The sequence below is a fragment of the Solea solea genome, chromosome 15 (assembly GCF_958295425.1).
Source record: "Solea solea chromosome 15, fSolSol10.1, whole genome shotgun sequence".
Taxonomy (NCBI): domain Eukaryota; kingdom Metazoa; phylum Chordata; class Actinopteri; order Pleuronectiformes; family Soleidae; genus Solea; species Solea solea.
The window spans coordinates 3,320,955-3,337,582 of NC_081148.1; the positions used below are offsets into that span (position 1 = coordinate 3,320,955).

General features: G+C 39.7%; 1 protein-coding gene across 2 annotated transcripts; it reads left to right on the forward strand.

The window, feature by feature from the left end:
• Positions 1-376: 376 nt before the first annotated feature.
• Positions 377-16,081, forward strand: galm (galactose mutarotase). Of its 2 annotated transcripts, none has more exons than XM_058651993.1 (9): positions 377-491; positions 2,531-2,724; positions 3,490-3,644; positions 4,852-4,965; positions 6,722-6,814; positions 9,945-10,026; positions 14,475-14,625; positions 14,765-14,936; positions 15,670-16,081. In XM_058651993.1, the coding sequence occupies exons 2-9, from the start codon at positions 2,538-2,540 to the stop codon at positions 15,745-15,747; spliced, it is 1,032 nt and encodes a 343-aa protein (XP_058507976.1). In that variant the 5' UTR covers positions 377-491; positions 2,531-2,537; the 3' UTR covers positions 15,748-16,081. The 2 variants fall into 2 exon arrangements, with proteins under 2 accessions (XP_058507976.1, XP_058507977.1); XM_058651994.1 differs by lacking the exon at positions 377-491 and adding an exon at positions 512-528.
• The last annotated feature ends 547 nt before the right edge of the window (positions 16,082-16,628 follow it).

Consider the following 16,628-nt stretch of genomic DNA (forward strand, 5'->3'; position numbering starts at 1 on the left):
TCAGTTCATGTTAAAGCCTCTGGTAACAGGAGGATGTTGAATGGATGATGTCTGTGTCTCAGAAGGTGTGGCACATGATATGGGCAATGTTTGCACTGCTGTGCTATTAGTTCATTAGATAGATCTAACAGAATCCCTGATAACCTGTCAACAAGTCAGTTGTGTCAGAGCTGTAGAACATGTTTTATTTGCTGCTCATATTTACTAGAAGGACTGTGATTTGCATGTTTCTGTGAACAGTAATAAAGGTTTTATAGTATTTTGCAGCAGAACCAGCATTGGTCTCATCTTAAACTACAGCAGAAGGAAGAAAAGGTTAAAAGGCTGTGGTTCATAAACCCTCAGCGCGGCCTGTCAGGATTCTGACCATCAGTCATGTTGTGCTGGTGCTGCCTGTCAGTCTCTACTGAGGGATTACCTGAGCTCCCAGTGAACACGTGATCATTACAGGAAGTCTGATGTCAACACGACGATTTCACAAGTGTTTGCAGGTGAGAGACACAGAACTCTTTAAAACCTTTGAACTTTGTAAGTTTGTTCACCTCAAACTGACTTAACCGCTTGTCCTGAATCAGAAGGTTATTTTTTATTTTCACAAAAATGAGTTGTTGTTTCAACATGGGTAAATTCCGTGTCCTTACGTGTTTGAGTGCAGTAGGGCAAAGTTACTCACTGTATTGTTGTATAAACCAGTTTGATGTGGACACTGTGGGAGTGGACAGACTCTGATGACAGTGAAACACAAACATCCTCTTAGTGCAAGAAAGAATAAGGTTCTCTTCAAAGCTCTCGGGGGTTTTAATCTGTGTTAAACTGAAATAATAGAAAAAAGAATTGACACTTTCATTCATTAGTGAGCACCACTACACTTTTTAAACATGGCAAACTATTGTGACCCTTATCGCAATAAAAATCCTGATGACACGAGCACATTTGTGCATAATGTAGTGACTACTTTGCAGCAATGTCTGTAACACCTAATATTATTTTTGTAATGAATCATTTTAAACAGATGTTTGGTTCAACTTTGTTTTATGCATGTTTGTTTTTTAAATATATATACACATATAAATCACAAATAAGTGTCACATGATGGTTTGGACTGTGACGCTGTGTGTGGACTGTGACTGTTGCTAGTTTACACACCCGTTCCCACATGTAACTGATTCTGTATGAGCACCTGAACCCTCCATCCATCCATCCTTTTCCACCGCTCCGTCCCCAACAGGAGGGTCACAGAGGGCGCTGTGTCAATCCCAGCAGACACAGGGCGATAGGCGGGTACACGCCTGCACCCTAGCTCCAAACTCAACATTTGGTTCCATGACAATGTTCACACATGTTAATGTGCTCATAGATGAAGTGCATACCTGCCTCCATAACCTGCTCATACAGTAAGTAATTATTCTGAGGGATTAAGTAGAACTAACTGAAGTTACATTTCACTACTTAAGTGTGACGTTGAGGGACATTGAATTATACTGCAGATATGTTATAATTCCTTTGTTGTTTTGAGGGATTCACCATTTTTTTATACCATTGTAAAAAGTGTTAGACCAGTGATTCCCAAAGACTGGGTCGGGACCAACAGATGGCTCGCGGGAGATTTTTTTGGGGTCCCCAAACCAAGGTTAACAAAATAAACATTAACATTAACTGGAAAAAAACTGTTAACTGAAATAAAAATGAAAACTAAAGTTAAAAAAACCTGAAAACTAGAATTTTCTTAATTCATTTATTATAATGAATTCATTATTTGTTTACCAATTCTAAAGTCTTTAAAAGTGAGTCCTGTGTTACAGTGTTGACGTCTAGCACAGATTGACACAGATTTATTGATTTTGTACATTTTACAGTGTTTGTCATCGGGTGGACAATGTTTCAAGGGCAATATTCTTTCATATCAGTAAAACAAAGGTTCATTATAAATCAGGGGTCTCAAACTGGCGGCCTGGGGGCCACATGTGGCCCTCCAATTGAATTCATGTGGCCCTCCAAACAATATCAAGTTGTAACAAGTCATTTCTATATGTTTTTATTTTTAAATTAATAGATTAATTTTGCATCATAAATATGTTTTTTTTTATTGTTGCATATTAAAACAAGCACTTATATTTTGAAATTATCCAATCCAAATCAACTTTATTTGTAAAGCACAAAACAAACACAGTGGACCAACGTGCTGTACAGAATAATGGATTAAAGACGAGACAGTCGGTGGCCCACAGGTCATTTGAGTTTGAGACCCCTGTTATAAATGGTTTGTATTTATAAAGCACTTTTCTAGTCTTGATCAAACTCAAAGCTGATTTACACGACAGTTTCACACGTTCATACATCACAACTATGAGCAGCACATTCTAACCCTCAACCCACAACCTTCAACTCGAAGGTTGTGGGTTTGATTGCTCTGCCGTCGCCGTCGCCCATTTATACAATTTCTATGCACTTACAAACACACTTTGTAACACAACACACAAGAGTGTTTCTTGTGTGTCTTGTTTAAGACGATGTGCGGTTGTGTTGGAAGGTTCAGGATGACTGAGGTGAGCCACCAGCAGTGGGGCCAGGTGTGTGGCCGGGGCGCGGTGGACCTGTGGGTGCTGACGTCGCCGCAGGTGCGGGTGGAGGTTCTCACGCTGGGAGCCATCATCAGGTCTGTGTGCAGCAGAGGGAGCGATGGTCAGATGCAGGACGTAGTCTTGGGCTATGATGACCTGGAAGGTAGGAGAGACACAGGAGAACAACTGCCTACACATAATACACACATGTGACATTTCAATAATTATAGTAGCAGCACAGTTATACTGTATGTGTGTGACATGGCTCAACAATATCTGATTCCAATTTTTCTGAATGATATTTTTTAAGTCAAGCTTCAGACCAAGATTCATTAAGTCAGTAGAGTATTACCACTTCTAATAATTAACTTAATACTTTAATACAACACTTGACCCCGCTCAGCCAATTATATCAGTGAATTCGGATCAGAGTGAGACGCACAAGTGAAGGAGCAATGTAATGATAATCGGAGAAAAGTAAGAAAAGTCACCTGGTGTGATCTGAAAAGAGAAATGTAGACTTCAGATTTAATCAAAACCACAACAAAGAGGTTGGAGTTACCACAAGCAGAAGTGGGTTCAATTCATTGAATGAATTAATAATAAAAATGACTTCCTGTGTTTATTTTATTCCCTAAAAGGAGGCATTTCAGTTGATCCTCATTGTATTGTATTATACTTTATTTGATATGAAAGTCACATGTTGACTACACACAGGTAGCGACAGAAATATTTAAATCTTAACCATAACAACCATTTGACTTTATGTTGCGGACCTTTGCTCGGGGGAAGGTTTTTTTGAATATCATATCAACACTCAAAAACTCAAGTAAAATTGCATTCAAAGTATGATTTGGAAGTGATTAATTATTCAAAGTATGGAGTTGAATGGAGTCCTCAGGACTGAGTGCTGCTGTCGTGTCATCAGGTTATTTGTCAGATCAGCGGTATCTGGGAGCTGTGGTGGGACGCGTGGCCAACAGAATCGCAGGGGGGCACTTTGTAGTGGACGGAAAAGATTACCAATTAGACATCAACAATGGGCCTAATGCACTGCATGGAGGGCTGCTGGGCTTCAATAAGGTAAGACCAAGTGAAGGTGTTACAATCAGTTATCTGCAGAAGTTCTTTTGGTTTCATGTTGGTTTTATCTTCCAGTAGACGTTGACAGGCATGTACTGTACTGCAGGTGTGTATCAGCATGCATACATTAAAGGTTCAGGTTTTATATATAAGAAGTGAGGTTGTATAAGGTACTGACAAATAGTCAGAGATCACAAGATCACTCTCAGTGACAAGAAGGTGCCACTCGAGTAGAGCCGGTGGAAACACGATTTGACCCACTTACCAAAACTCTCCCCTAAATCTACACCTGTTTTAGTCTATAGAATCTTAGGAATATGTACGCCACCTTCTGTCTCTCTGTTCAACCAAAGGTTTTTGTTGCGTTGTTAAGAGAAAAGCATCACTTTTATATCAGTCTGAGTTGTTGATCCACCACTGTCCCCATCAGAAAGTTCAAATGTGTTGTTCAATGACATCTCTGTTTAAAATCCTTTGTTTGGGTTTACCCAAGTCAGGAAGAAAACTGTCAAATGGGGTAGAAGTCTCTTGCACATATTAGGTAAGTAAAAGGTAAATGGTCTGTATTGCTAAAGCACTTTGCTAGTCGAAGCTTTGCATTTTTAATGCAAAAATATCATTATTATTGTGAACAGGATACGAACCAGCAACCTTCTTGCTGTGAGGCAACAGTGCTAGCCACGTGCTCCACCGTGCGGCCCTAGAGCAGTCATGTTGGAGTTTATTTAGGGCTGTGAATGTAGCCCACTCACATACTTACCCCCATGTTGCTCTGCTGGCAGCATGTGAATGAACATGATAGGAAATGCACTGCACATAGATGTGCTGTATGAAGGTGTGAGTGAATGGGTGAGGCGTCATCAAGACTAGAAAGGTGCTACATAAATACAAAACCATTTACATAGACCTAGATGTAACATAATAATAATCTAATAACAAGCATTTACTTTGGCTTCTACTGATACTGTAAATGCATGCTTTACCAATAGAATGCAAAACAAATCAACTGCTGCTGTTTCTTTAACCGAACAGCTCCAAATTTTCTGAACGTTGTGTGTGTGTGTGTGTGTGTGTGTGTGTGTGTGTGGGGCTCTGGAGGATCTAGGTCATTCTTTTTTGCCCCTGCACCGTCCAGCTACTGTTTGTGCACTGCATGTGTGTGCAAGTGTGACTTTTGACATCCGGAGCATATGTTTGTGTTTTTCAGGCGATCTGGTTTGCTAAAGCAGTGGAAGGTGGTGTACAGCTGAGTCACACCAGTCCAGATGGAGATCAGGGTTACCCTGGTGAGGTTCACGTCTCTGTCACCTACACCCTGCAGGTAAAATGTCTGTTTGACAGCTTACATTTCCACCACATGTTGGAATACATCATTCATGAACATACAGACATACAGCACTGTGCAAAAGTTTCAGGCACCACCAGCTCTGTTGTTTTTGTCAAATTCTGTGATCATTGGAATTTGGAATGAAGTGATGCGACTTAAAGCTGCTCTTAAATATTAGCGAGCTGTCAATGAGTTGAACTCGTGCAACATGTGTATGTCATGCTCAAGCATGTCTTTAATAAACCTGGTGTAACAGACGCTTTTTTACAGCAGATAATTCTTTCAATGAAACAAGATTGACCAGTAACATTAATGAAGGTTCCACTAGTTCCACAAGTGTAAGGGTAGATCACGCTAAATACTTGACACCTGTAGAGGATGGTTTTGTGTTTTTTTTGTTTTAAAAAAAACAAACAAAAAAAAACTGCATACATATTTTCTGGATGTGTGAAAATGAAGTGAAATAGAAATATTAATCCTCTATTGTCGTTATAGCATTGCTAAAACAACACATCTAATGGTGGCCTAAGACTTCTGCACATGTACATACAAACAAAGATATTAAAAGAAAAAAGAACATTAAGAATGTGACACTAAAGCCTGAAAGTACCAATACGTAAAGTAAGTTACAGTTCGGGGTGTCAAATGATCGCGTTAATTGCGTTTGGAGGGAGGGTGAGGAGCGGTGATCACAGAGAGGAGACGTGAAGCGAGTTCTCGGCCCAGTGAACGGGAAACTTACATTTCAAAAACGCCCCGATGTCACCATTAATAAAAGTAAAGTGATAGAAGGAGTTAGCTTACCACTGAAGCATCTCAAGTTTAGCCTACCACGTCTGCCACAGCTAACGTTAGCAGCGAAGACGTTAGCAATTTAGCAAGCTATAGCAAAGCTAAACTTAACTGGAGGAGAGAACACATCTGCGACGGACAGGCTACTAAAATACAAATAATACTTATTTGTATTTTCTAATTATTTGGAGTTTGACAAAAAAAAACATAGCGGAATGTAAATGGCTGCATCTGTTCAAGTTTGTTCAAACAATAAATGACTTTATGAAGCCACTCTGTTGTTATATATCAATCTTTTGATCTGCCACAATAATGTAATAATGAATTCAAATGAAAATACCTCAAGTTGAGGGCTTTTCTAAGTAATTTTTAGGTGAGATTAAAAAAATAGATGAATTGGATCATAATTAATTTAATCGATTTACTGCACTATTTACAGTTACTCATGCAGTAAGTAGGATTTTATCAGCTCCATTCAGTAATGTCGTACACATGAAACCTCCCACCTCTACTGTATGTGGAGGTTATAGCATATGTAAGTCTTACAGACTGCTGCAATGTAATAGGAGAAGAAAGGAAACCCGTGAGTTATGTGGGTTCATTTCACACAGTGCATGACTTCTGCCTCCTCCTGAGGGAGCAGTCCACGGCATTATCTCCTCCATTAGAGACACAGCTACTGTGATACTGCAACTCTATAGATTCACACCTGATTCAAATCCAGTGGGTTGTTGTCAGGCTTGATGACGAGCCAACTATTTGTATCTGGGGTGTTGGAGCAGGGAAACATCTAAAACATGCAGGGCAGGGATCCCACAGGACCAGGACTGGGAAACTCTGCCCTATTGTTAATGTGTTTTTTGGTCCTCGCAAAGATACCCACACAAAAACACACACACATTCCCACATTCAGTTGTTATTGTATGGGAATAAAAGACTTGCTGACTTGTGTGTACAGGGGGAAACACTAACCGCTGAATACCAGGCTGTGTCTTCTAAAACCACGCCCATCAACCTCACTAACCACTCCTACTTCAACCTGGCAGGACAGGTGAGGACACATTATGAGCTGTGTGATTTATTTATTTATTTATTTATATGTTTATTTCGGTCATGACATTTAGATCACTCGTCACACATCAGTGTAGTTCACACAATACACATAACCGAAAGGGAAAGCGGGAGAAGCAAAAGCTTATCTAGTCCCGCCCCCATTATCATCATACATTACATAATTATCTTTTTCTTATGACATTTGACAAAGAAAAACATGGCGGATAAATACAACAAAATAAAATGATACGACGGGTATAAAAACGTATTTTTTAAATGTAATAATAAACCTGAATCCTCTGTGTATGCAACTTTATTAGCAGCTTCCTCCTAACATCGCGCCAACATCATGACATGAGTAACGGACTCTCAGCCCCACACTCTCTGGTCGTAACGGTAAAGGTTAGACATGCCTTCAAAATAAGATACACCACAAAAACAAATATAAAGAGCATAAAAAATACAACTCACCATCACGCTAAATCAGTGCGAGCCCTGAGCTTGTTTCTCTGCAACGAGACGGTCCCATCATCTAATGGGAGACAATCACACCCGAAGTGTGTTGCTTATTTCTAAATAATAATCATCATCATACTTTGTTTATATGGGTCATTTTCAGGAGATTTTACAGATACGGCAAGTATGAATACAGCAGTACATCAGGGCATGAGTGAATCCCTAAGCAACTGCAAACAAAATGCAACAGTGTGGAAGTATTGATGCTGCGGCCTTTGATCTATGGTTGCCACGGTAACTCACAGGCTATCGATCAAAGAGTCTCAGTCTCCTTTTTCATTGGGGGCAAGTTGGTAGGAAACGTTGAAAAACCTGAGGCGTATTTTCAGTGGAACTGAAACCATGTGAAGGCCGTGGTGTACTTCTGCTGCCGGAGCTTACGAGTCACGCTTCAATCCCAGACACACTGGAAGACTTCCCTGTCCGTGGGTGCCATTCTCCGTCGGTGGCTCTGTTGAAGTTGAGTGGTTGCACGCACCATCTTCTTTTCTCTTATTCCAACAGCAGCAGACGTTCTTCCTCTACTAGCATCCTTCTCGTTGCCATGGTTGCACAATGAAGGCTCATGTGGACCCATTTATTTAACCTTCTTCTTTGTCAGGAATGCGTCCTATGCCTATTCCAGACTTGTACTGCCACCCGCTGGTGAGGTGGGATACTACAGGACCCTGACACACGAGTATACCATGGTCCGTGATATGCGACGCCTGCGGCGTGTGTGCGTGGAAGTATAACGCGGGATGGTTCCGCCTCTCTGAAGAATTAGTGACCACTGAGTCTGTTTCCTTGTGTGGACATTTGGTCTGACGGTGGCACGAGAGTCAAAGTTGGGAGGTGAAATTCTACCTCAGGATTAAATATTTAATTCAAGTTGTAAAGATGGTGGTGGATGGTGTGTGGTGACCACAGGAGAGAGGATCTATACACTGTACAGACAGCTGCAGGGAAGGGTGATGAATAGAAAACAGACAAGTACAGAGAAGTATAGAGAAGTATAGAGAAGTATAAGTATACAGAAGTATAGAGAAGTATAAGTATAGAGAAGTATAAGTATAGAGAAGTACAGAGAAGTATATGTATAGAGAAGTACAGAGAAGTATAAGTATAGAGAAGCACAGAGAAGTATAAGTATAGAGAAGTACAGAGAAGTATAAGTATAGAGAAGTACAGAGAAGTATAAGTATAGAGAAGTATAGAGAAGTACAGAGAAGTATAAGTAAAGAGAAGTATAGAGAAGTACAGAGAAGTACAGAGAAGTACAGAGAAGTATAAGTATAGATTAGTATAGAGAAGTATAGAGAAGTACAGAGAAGTACAGAGAATTACAGAGAAGTTCAGATAAGTACAGTGAAGTATAAGTATAGAGAAGTACAGAGAAGTATAAGTATAGAGAAGTATAGAGAAGTACAGAGAAGTATAAGTATAGAGAAGTATAGAGAAGTATAGAGAAGTACAGAGAAGTATAAGTATAGATTAGTATAGAGAAGTATAGAGAAGTACAGAGAAGTACAGAGAATTACAGAGAAGTTCAGATAAGTACAGAGAAGTGTAGAGAAGTACAGAGGAGTATAAGTATAGAGAAGTATAGAGAAGTATAAGTATAGAGAAGTGTAGAGAAGTACAGAGAAGTATAAGTATAGATTAGTATAGAGAAGTATAGAGAAGTACAGAGAAGTACAGAGAATTACAGAGAAGTTCAGATAAGTACAGTGAAGTATAAGTATAGAGAAGTATAAGTATAGAGAAGTACAGAGAAGTATAAGTATAGAGAAGTATAGAGAAGTACAGAGAAGTATAAGTATAGAGAAGTATAGAGAAGTATAGAGAAGTACAGAGAAGTATAAGTATAGATTAGTATAGAGAAGTATAGAGAAGTACAGAGAAGTACAGAGAATTACAGAGAAGTTCAGATAAGTACAGAGAAGTATAAGTATAGAGAAGTACAGAGAAGTATAAGTATAGAGAAGTACAGAGAAGTATAAGTATAGAGAAATACAGAGAGGTATAGAGAGAAGTACAGAGAAGTGCAGATAAGTACTAAGAAGTATAGAGAAGTACATAGAAGTATAAGTATAGAGAAGTATAAGTATAGAGAAGTGTAGAGAAGTACAGAGGAGTATAAGTATAGAGAAGTATAGAGAAGTATAAGTATAGAGAAGTGTAGAGAAGTACAGAGAAGTATAAGTATAGAGAAGTACAGAGAGAAGTACAGAGAAGTATAAGTATAGAGAAGTACAGAGAAGTATAAGTATAGAGAAGTACAGAGAAGTATAAGTATAGAGAAGTACAGAGAAGTATAAGTATAGAGAAGTACAGAGAAGTATAGAGAGACGTACAGAGAAGTATTAGTATAGAGAAGTACACAGAAGTATAAGTATAGAGAAGTACACAGAAGTATAAGTTTAGAGAAGTATGTTCTGTAGTGTTCTGCTGCTACTGTCATGACTGCAACAGTTGACACACAGAGATGCTGAGAAACACTGACAATAATTAAAGGTTCTCAGTTTCACATGTTTGTAAGCTGATATAATCACTGACATCATTACCCTCTCCATTCTTCACCCATTATTAATGTGTGTGTGTGTGTGTGTGTGTGTGTGTGTGTGTGTCAGGGTGCAGCAGATATCTACGATCATCAAATGTCCATCAGTGCTGAGTCTTTCCTGCCTGTGGACAACTCCATGATTCCTACAGGTAACACATGTTACTCTCTCCATACACACACACACACACACACACCATGGAGAATAAAGTCAGGATGTTCTGAGGCTTTTCCTATGTGGCAACTAAATCCATGACTTGTTGTGTAATGTGGCTTTAGTTTATTATAAGAGTCCATATGCCATAAAGCATTGGGCCCGCAGTGGTTCCACAATGTGAACCAGTCTAATAGTTTCTTGAGAAACTATCGTTCAGAGATCAGAGATATAATCAGCTGTAGCCTAACAGTCGACCACAAGCAGCCATTTCCTGCATGTCAGTGTGATTCTGTCTTCACAAGAGTCACTTTCTTGCGTCATGTTGTCAGTCTAGTGCAATATTCTACAATAGTGGTTTTTATACCAAGAGCCACCTGAGATAATATTGAGCTCATTACATTCCTCACATGGACTTCACACACTGGTAAAGTGAGATTAGATAAAGATAAGGTGACGCTAAGTATTATTATTGAATTCATTCTTCTTTTTTTTCTGTGCACTCAAAATTTCTGGTATAAAAAGTAACAGGATTTCTGATTTACCAGGTACCACCAGAGGAAGCTTGTGTACCACTGGTTCACCACAGTTTGAGAACCATGTTTCTATAAAGTCAAACATCATTGTGCACATAATACAAAACAACAAATGTTCTTTTTATCCAACCAAACATAATTTATATTTATGTCTACCTGTTCAACTCATTAATTAAACGAATGAGTAAATGTTGAATTAAAAGTATATAAAGATGTGGTAGATGAATATAACCTAAGATGATCTTTATCATTTGGTGCTGATGTTAAGGTGGTACTGATGTTAAGGTGGTGCTGATGGTACTGATGTTAAGGTGGTACTGATGTTGAGGTGGTACTGATGTAAAGAGGTTGTGCTGATGTTAAGGTGGTGCTGATGTTAAGGTGGTACTGATGTTAAGGTGGTTCTGATGTTAAGGTGGTGCTGATGTTAAGGTGGTGCTGATGTAAAGAGGTTGTGCTGATGTTAAGGTGGTGCTGATGTTAAGGTGGTACTGATGTTAAGGTGGTGCTGATGTTGAGGTTGTGCTGATGTTAAGGTGGTGCTGATGTAAAGAGGTTGTGCTGATGTTAAGGTGGTACTGATGTTAAGAGGTGGTTCTGATGTTAAGGTGGTACTGATGTTAAGGTGGTGCTGATGTTGAGGTGGTACTGATGTTAAGGTGGCGCTGATGTTAATGTGGTGCTGATGTTAAGGTGGAACTGATGTTAAGAGGTGGTGCTGATGTTAAGGTGCTGCTGATGTTAAGGTGGTACTGATGGTACTGATGTTAAGGTGGTGCTGATGTTAAGGTGGTACTGATGTTAAGGTGGTGCTGATGTTAAGGTGGTACTGATGGTACTGATGTTAAGGTGGTACTAATGGTACTGATGTTAAGGTGGTGCTGATGTTAAGGTGGTACTGATGTTAAGAGGTGGTACTGATGTTAAGGTGGTACTGATGTTAAGAGGTGGTGCTGATGTTAAGAGGTGGTGCTGATGTTAAGGTGGTACTGATGTTAAGGTGGTACTGATGTTAAGAGGTGGTGCTGATGTTAAGGTGGTACTGATGTTAAGGTGGTGCTGATGTTAAGGTGGTACTAATGGTACTGATGTTAAGGTGGTGCTGATGTTAAGGTGGTACTGATGTTAAGGTGGTACTAATGGTACTGATGTTAAGGTGGTGCTGATGTTAAGGTGGTACTGATGTTAAGGTGGTGCTGATGTTAAGGTGGTACTAATGGTACTGATGTTAAGGTGGTGCTGATGTTAAGGTGGTGCTGATGTTAAGGTGGTACTGATGTTAAGGTGGTACTGATGTTAAGGTGGTGCTGATGTTAAGGTGGTGCTGGTGTGCCCAAAGACGTGAAGCCCAAACCACAGTATAACTTCATAACTTCATGTTCCTCATCTCGACGCAGGTTGTTGCTGAACTTTGTTCGATTTCAAGAAATAATCAGAACCTTTAGAGCAAAGCAATGTTGTTCTTTTATCTTAGTGTGGATATGTTGACCCCTGACCCTGTTGAAAATATAATCTTGAAATTGGTGGAGGACCATAACTGATCACTTAAAGGAATACTTCACCGATGTGGCTTTGTATTGCTAGAATAGTGGTAGTGTTTTTTAAAAATTGTTCTTCCCTCCCTCAGTTTTCCACTGAGTTGTAAAAATATCTGGTTTTCCCTTTCCAATTCTGCCCTACACTGAGTCTAATGACGTATCGCCAATCGTGTCATTTGACTCAGCGCAGGGCAAATGTCAGTTCAACACTTTTTAGACTCACCCGTAGGAGGATGAGAACACGGTGTCCGCCATCTTTGCTAACAGTTAAGCTAACCGGTAAACTGAGAACGACAATAATCGAATGTAGTTTTCAAACTGATACGGCTGCGAGGGAAAAGACCTGCATTTCAGTGAAAACTAGAAGGTGGCGGGTGGCGACCAACACCGGCCGCCGGTCTCGTGGCGAGCACCGGTGGGTGGCAAGCATTCTGTTTTGTATTTTTATATTTATTATATATTTAATTTCTGACAGGGATTTGTGTGTTTACACAGCTAGCACTGTCTGCTTTGGGGGCAATGAGCACAGTGCATGCTGGGAGTTGTTGTCGTTCATCTACAAGAGCCAAAATGACATTTTTCTGCCTTTCTCGGCCAAGAAGGCACTTACTTCAAATGTTATTTCACATTTCTACGACATAAATGAGCCAGTTTTAAAAGACATTCATCGCATGCCTTGAATTACGTGCCGGGTTGGACATCACAGGATTTCATTTCTCAGTAAGCTGTCACAACATTCGTACTCTTAGTGTTTAGTCTGTTTGTGTGGGCATTCTCTTAAAACTTACAAATACAAACCATATGAAGGTAGAAGTAGACCGAAAGCTCTATCTGATTTCCATTTACAAATCCCTGTGTGTGTGTGTGTGTGTGTGTGTGTGTGTTTTGTCTGAGGGTTCTCCAGTTTCCTCCCAAAGTCCAAAAACGTGCAGATCTGGGGATTAGGTCAATTGGACATTGTAAATTGACAGTAGGTGTGAGAGTGGGTGGTGTCCCTGTGAGTGACAGGTGACCTGACAAAGTGCAAGGACGCTCGCTCTCACTTTAGTCCTGAAAACCTTTAAATGTCTGAATGTTTGCTCACCTGTTCTTGTCTGATAAGACATACATTTATCGTATGTCTGGAATTCATTTGCAGTCACAGATCATTATTAATCTAATTAATTAAGTTATTATTAATCTGGTGACACACAGGTGACTGGTGTCATGTTATAATAACAGTGGGAAATAAAAGCGGCAAAGAATTAAAAAGGAAGAAATGAGGTCTAAGACTTATGTTAGGTCTGGTGAAGTATTAAGCCCCGCAGGTTCTCGTTAGTCCAAGTGTGAAAGCAGAGACTCTTGTATTCTCTGGAGGGAGTGTGTTTCTTTGTCTTACTCTGCTATTAGCTTTTGTTTCCCCAGGAGACAGAAGAGCTAATGAGTGTGTATTTATATCACAGAGTCCATGTTACAACAGCAGGGATGAATTACAACATGACTTTAATGATATGGAATCAGTTATATGTCATGCACAGTTAAAAATACTCATTTGTTCTCTAAGGTTGACAAGCTGACCCTGCGAGATCAGTGTTTTCACTTAAAGCTGCACTTTTGATCATGTCTGAGATTCACCGCTCAGTGAGAGCTGTGAGCCGGTGAATTTTAGAACTTGGCCATGTTATTGCATAAAGGGACAAAAGGCGGGATCTTTTCTTTAGTTATTAATAATCCATAATCATGTTTCATCTTAAATGAAGGTATCTGAGTGAGAGAAAACACTTCCAGGGCTGTGTTTACTTGTCACAGGAGGCTTTGACCAATCACAGGGAGAGAGAGAGAGACAGAATAAACGTATAAAATGTATGCATCTTCAACTTCAGATACATACTTGTCAATCACTGACAAATCTGAGTGGAGTATTATTTATTTTTTAGTATTAGTATTATTATTTAGTATATACTGTAAGTATTTATGTTAATTTAAGTTGTGAAAATCTTCTATGGCCTATTCAAATCTTTCTGTCAGCTTTGATCCTCCACCAATTGTAAGTGTGAATGTGATGTTAACAAAATGTCACATCAATTATTCAGATGTCATTTAGTCCCCAGTCCATTGTTTTATTACTTCTGAGTACTTAAAATGGAGCGTAAATATTTTATGGTCATTGGAAACTTAATCACAAAACTGAAAACTGAGAAGATTGTTATTTATTTATTTGTAATGAGCACCCACCTGAAGTATCCTCTTCACCCACCAGGGGGCTGCAGACCATATTAAACATTTGGTTTGATGAAGTTTACATGAAGGGATGTCTTGCTCAAGGACACTTCAGCCGTGGATGAATTATTCTTGACCCTAAATTGCAATTTAATAACCTAATGTATTCATAGGAGAGATCAAAGCAGTAGAGGGCACGCCCTTTGACCTCAGAAAGCCTGTTCTGATTGGCCCTCGACTAAAGGAAGTCCCAGGTCCAGGGTTTGACCACAACTTCTGCCTGTCATCTCCTGGAGACACGTGGGCAGAGAGACATGCTGCCAGGTTTGCTGCCTTCACTTAACCACAATTCAAACTAAACCAGTTCTTCAGACCAGGTTTTGGTCTCCATGAGGACTACTGGTCTACACACCCAGCTTTTTCATCAATAAACTCAAGCAGGAAACCTCTGTCTTCACCTCAGGGTGAGTCACCCGGCCAGTGGGCGTGTCTTGGAGGTGTCGACCAGCCAGCCAGGTGTCCAGTTCTACACTGCCAACTTCCTAGATGGCGTCACAGGAAAGGGCGGAGCTAAGTATGGCAAGCACAGCTCCTTCTGTCTGGAGACACAGAATTGGCCTGATGCTGTCAACCAGGTATGATGGTTATGAAGAGAGGGTCTTAAAACCCACCCAGTACATGCAGGTATATGGTTTTGTGATGGTGTTAAAGGTCCAGTGTGTAACATGATTATACGTTAACTTAAAAATAAACTGCCCTCTTCAGTTAGCAGAAGGAAACCTGTGTTTTCACCTGGTATTAACATGCATGTTCTAGTTTTTCTAACGTTACTAGTTGTTGCAACAGCATGTGAAAAAGAACGTTACTCTTGCGATAAACAAAATTTGACGCCATTTAAATGGGTTTGCCTTAACGCCGTTAATAACGCGTTTAACTGACGGCACTAACTTCATTACAATGGGAATGATTACGTAATAATGAAATGAGATATTTCTTTATTATGAAATATGGCACTCGACCTTCTCTTGCAAACACTTGATTTCATGACGACAGAAATTTTCTTGCTCGTCATTATCAGCTCGATGTACTCAATCACTTTTGAATCAGAAATCGATCGTTTCATATGAATCGTGACTCGTGACATTCCAAAAGATTGAAACCTCTATTGTGTTGATTATGACATAAGTGCAATATCTCTTTATACTGCAAATCAAAAGTCAATACTGTTATATATGTAATAGTCAGTATGTTTTTGTGTAGTACTCGTACTATATCAGGACATTAAATATCATACTGTGCATCACGTTAATATCTTTACTTCTTGACTGTTTTTCATTGAAAGTGATTAGTGATTATTTCTGTGTTCAGCCTTCGTTCCCTGACTGTCTCCTGTGTCCTGGTGAGAAGTACCTGCATGTCACTCGCTTCACCTTCACCACCGTCTGACCTGAACGTGTGAAGGACCTTCTCATCCCAACAATGTCAAACGGGTGAAGATATTCAGTATCATGTCTACAGATAATTAACTAACTGCCAGTAGACTCTAAGTTCTTTCTAACCCGATACAAAAGGGAGTGTTGACTATCAATACTGTTTTTATTATTTCTGTCACTAAGAGCCTGATTTTTCAGTGATAATCTGTGTCAGGAGCATTAAGTGAAAAACAGCTGAGAACAGTAGATATAAATAAAGTGATTCTATCTGCTGTCAGTAGAGTGATAAAGTGATGCCTGTAAAAATGAATCAGAAATGGTCCAGTAAAAAAGTTTGGGAACAATCAGACTGATTCACGTCTTCTCCTGTGTTTGCTCAACATCATCACAATATCTCACTGAAACTACGGCATTGGGTGAGGAGGCGGATTTGGTTGAAACCGCATCCCACCACTTTGGCAGTAGACATGTTTTGTTGCCATGGCAACCACATCCATCACTCACAGAGTCTCTTTAGAGGTGGGAGTTCCTAAAGTGTGATAAACACGGGCTTCACTGCTCCAGAGCTGAAAGCAGAGTGTGTTTTTCTGAGCGTAGGAGCGAGTGTGATATGCTTTTCAAAAGTGCTGAATGTTATTTTTAAAAAAGCAGGAGAGACTAACATCTCCAGACCTTCAGTGCAGCTGGTTTATTCCCTTAAAGGCACTGTTCATACTTGGTTTCTGAAACACTTTTTACCTTATTCATTTAAACCCTCTACACATCCTGATTGCAATCCATGAATAAACTGGAAAAAAAAACGAAAGAAACCCACCCACACACACACACACACATATATATATGCACATGCCAGTCTTCTTTAGTGCTGTTTCATTTGTTAAAAGAAGTCACGAA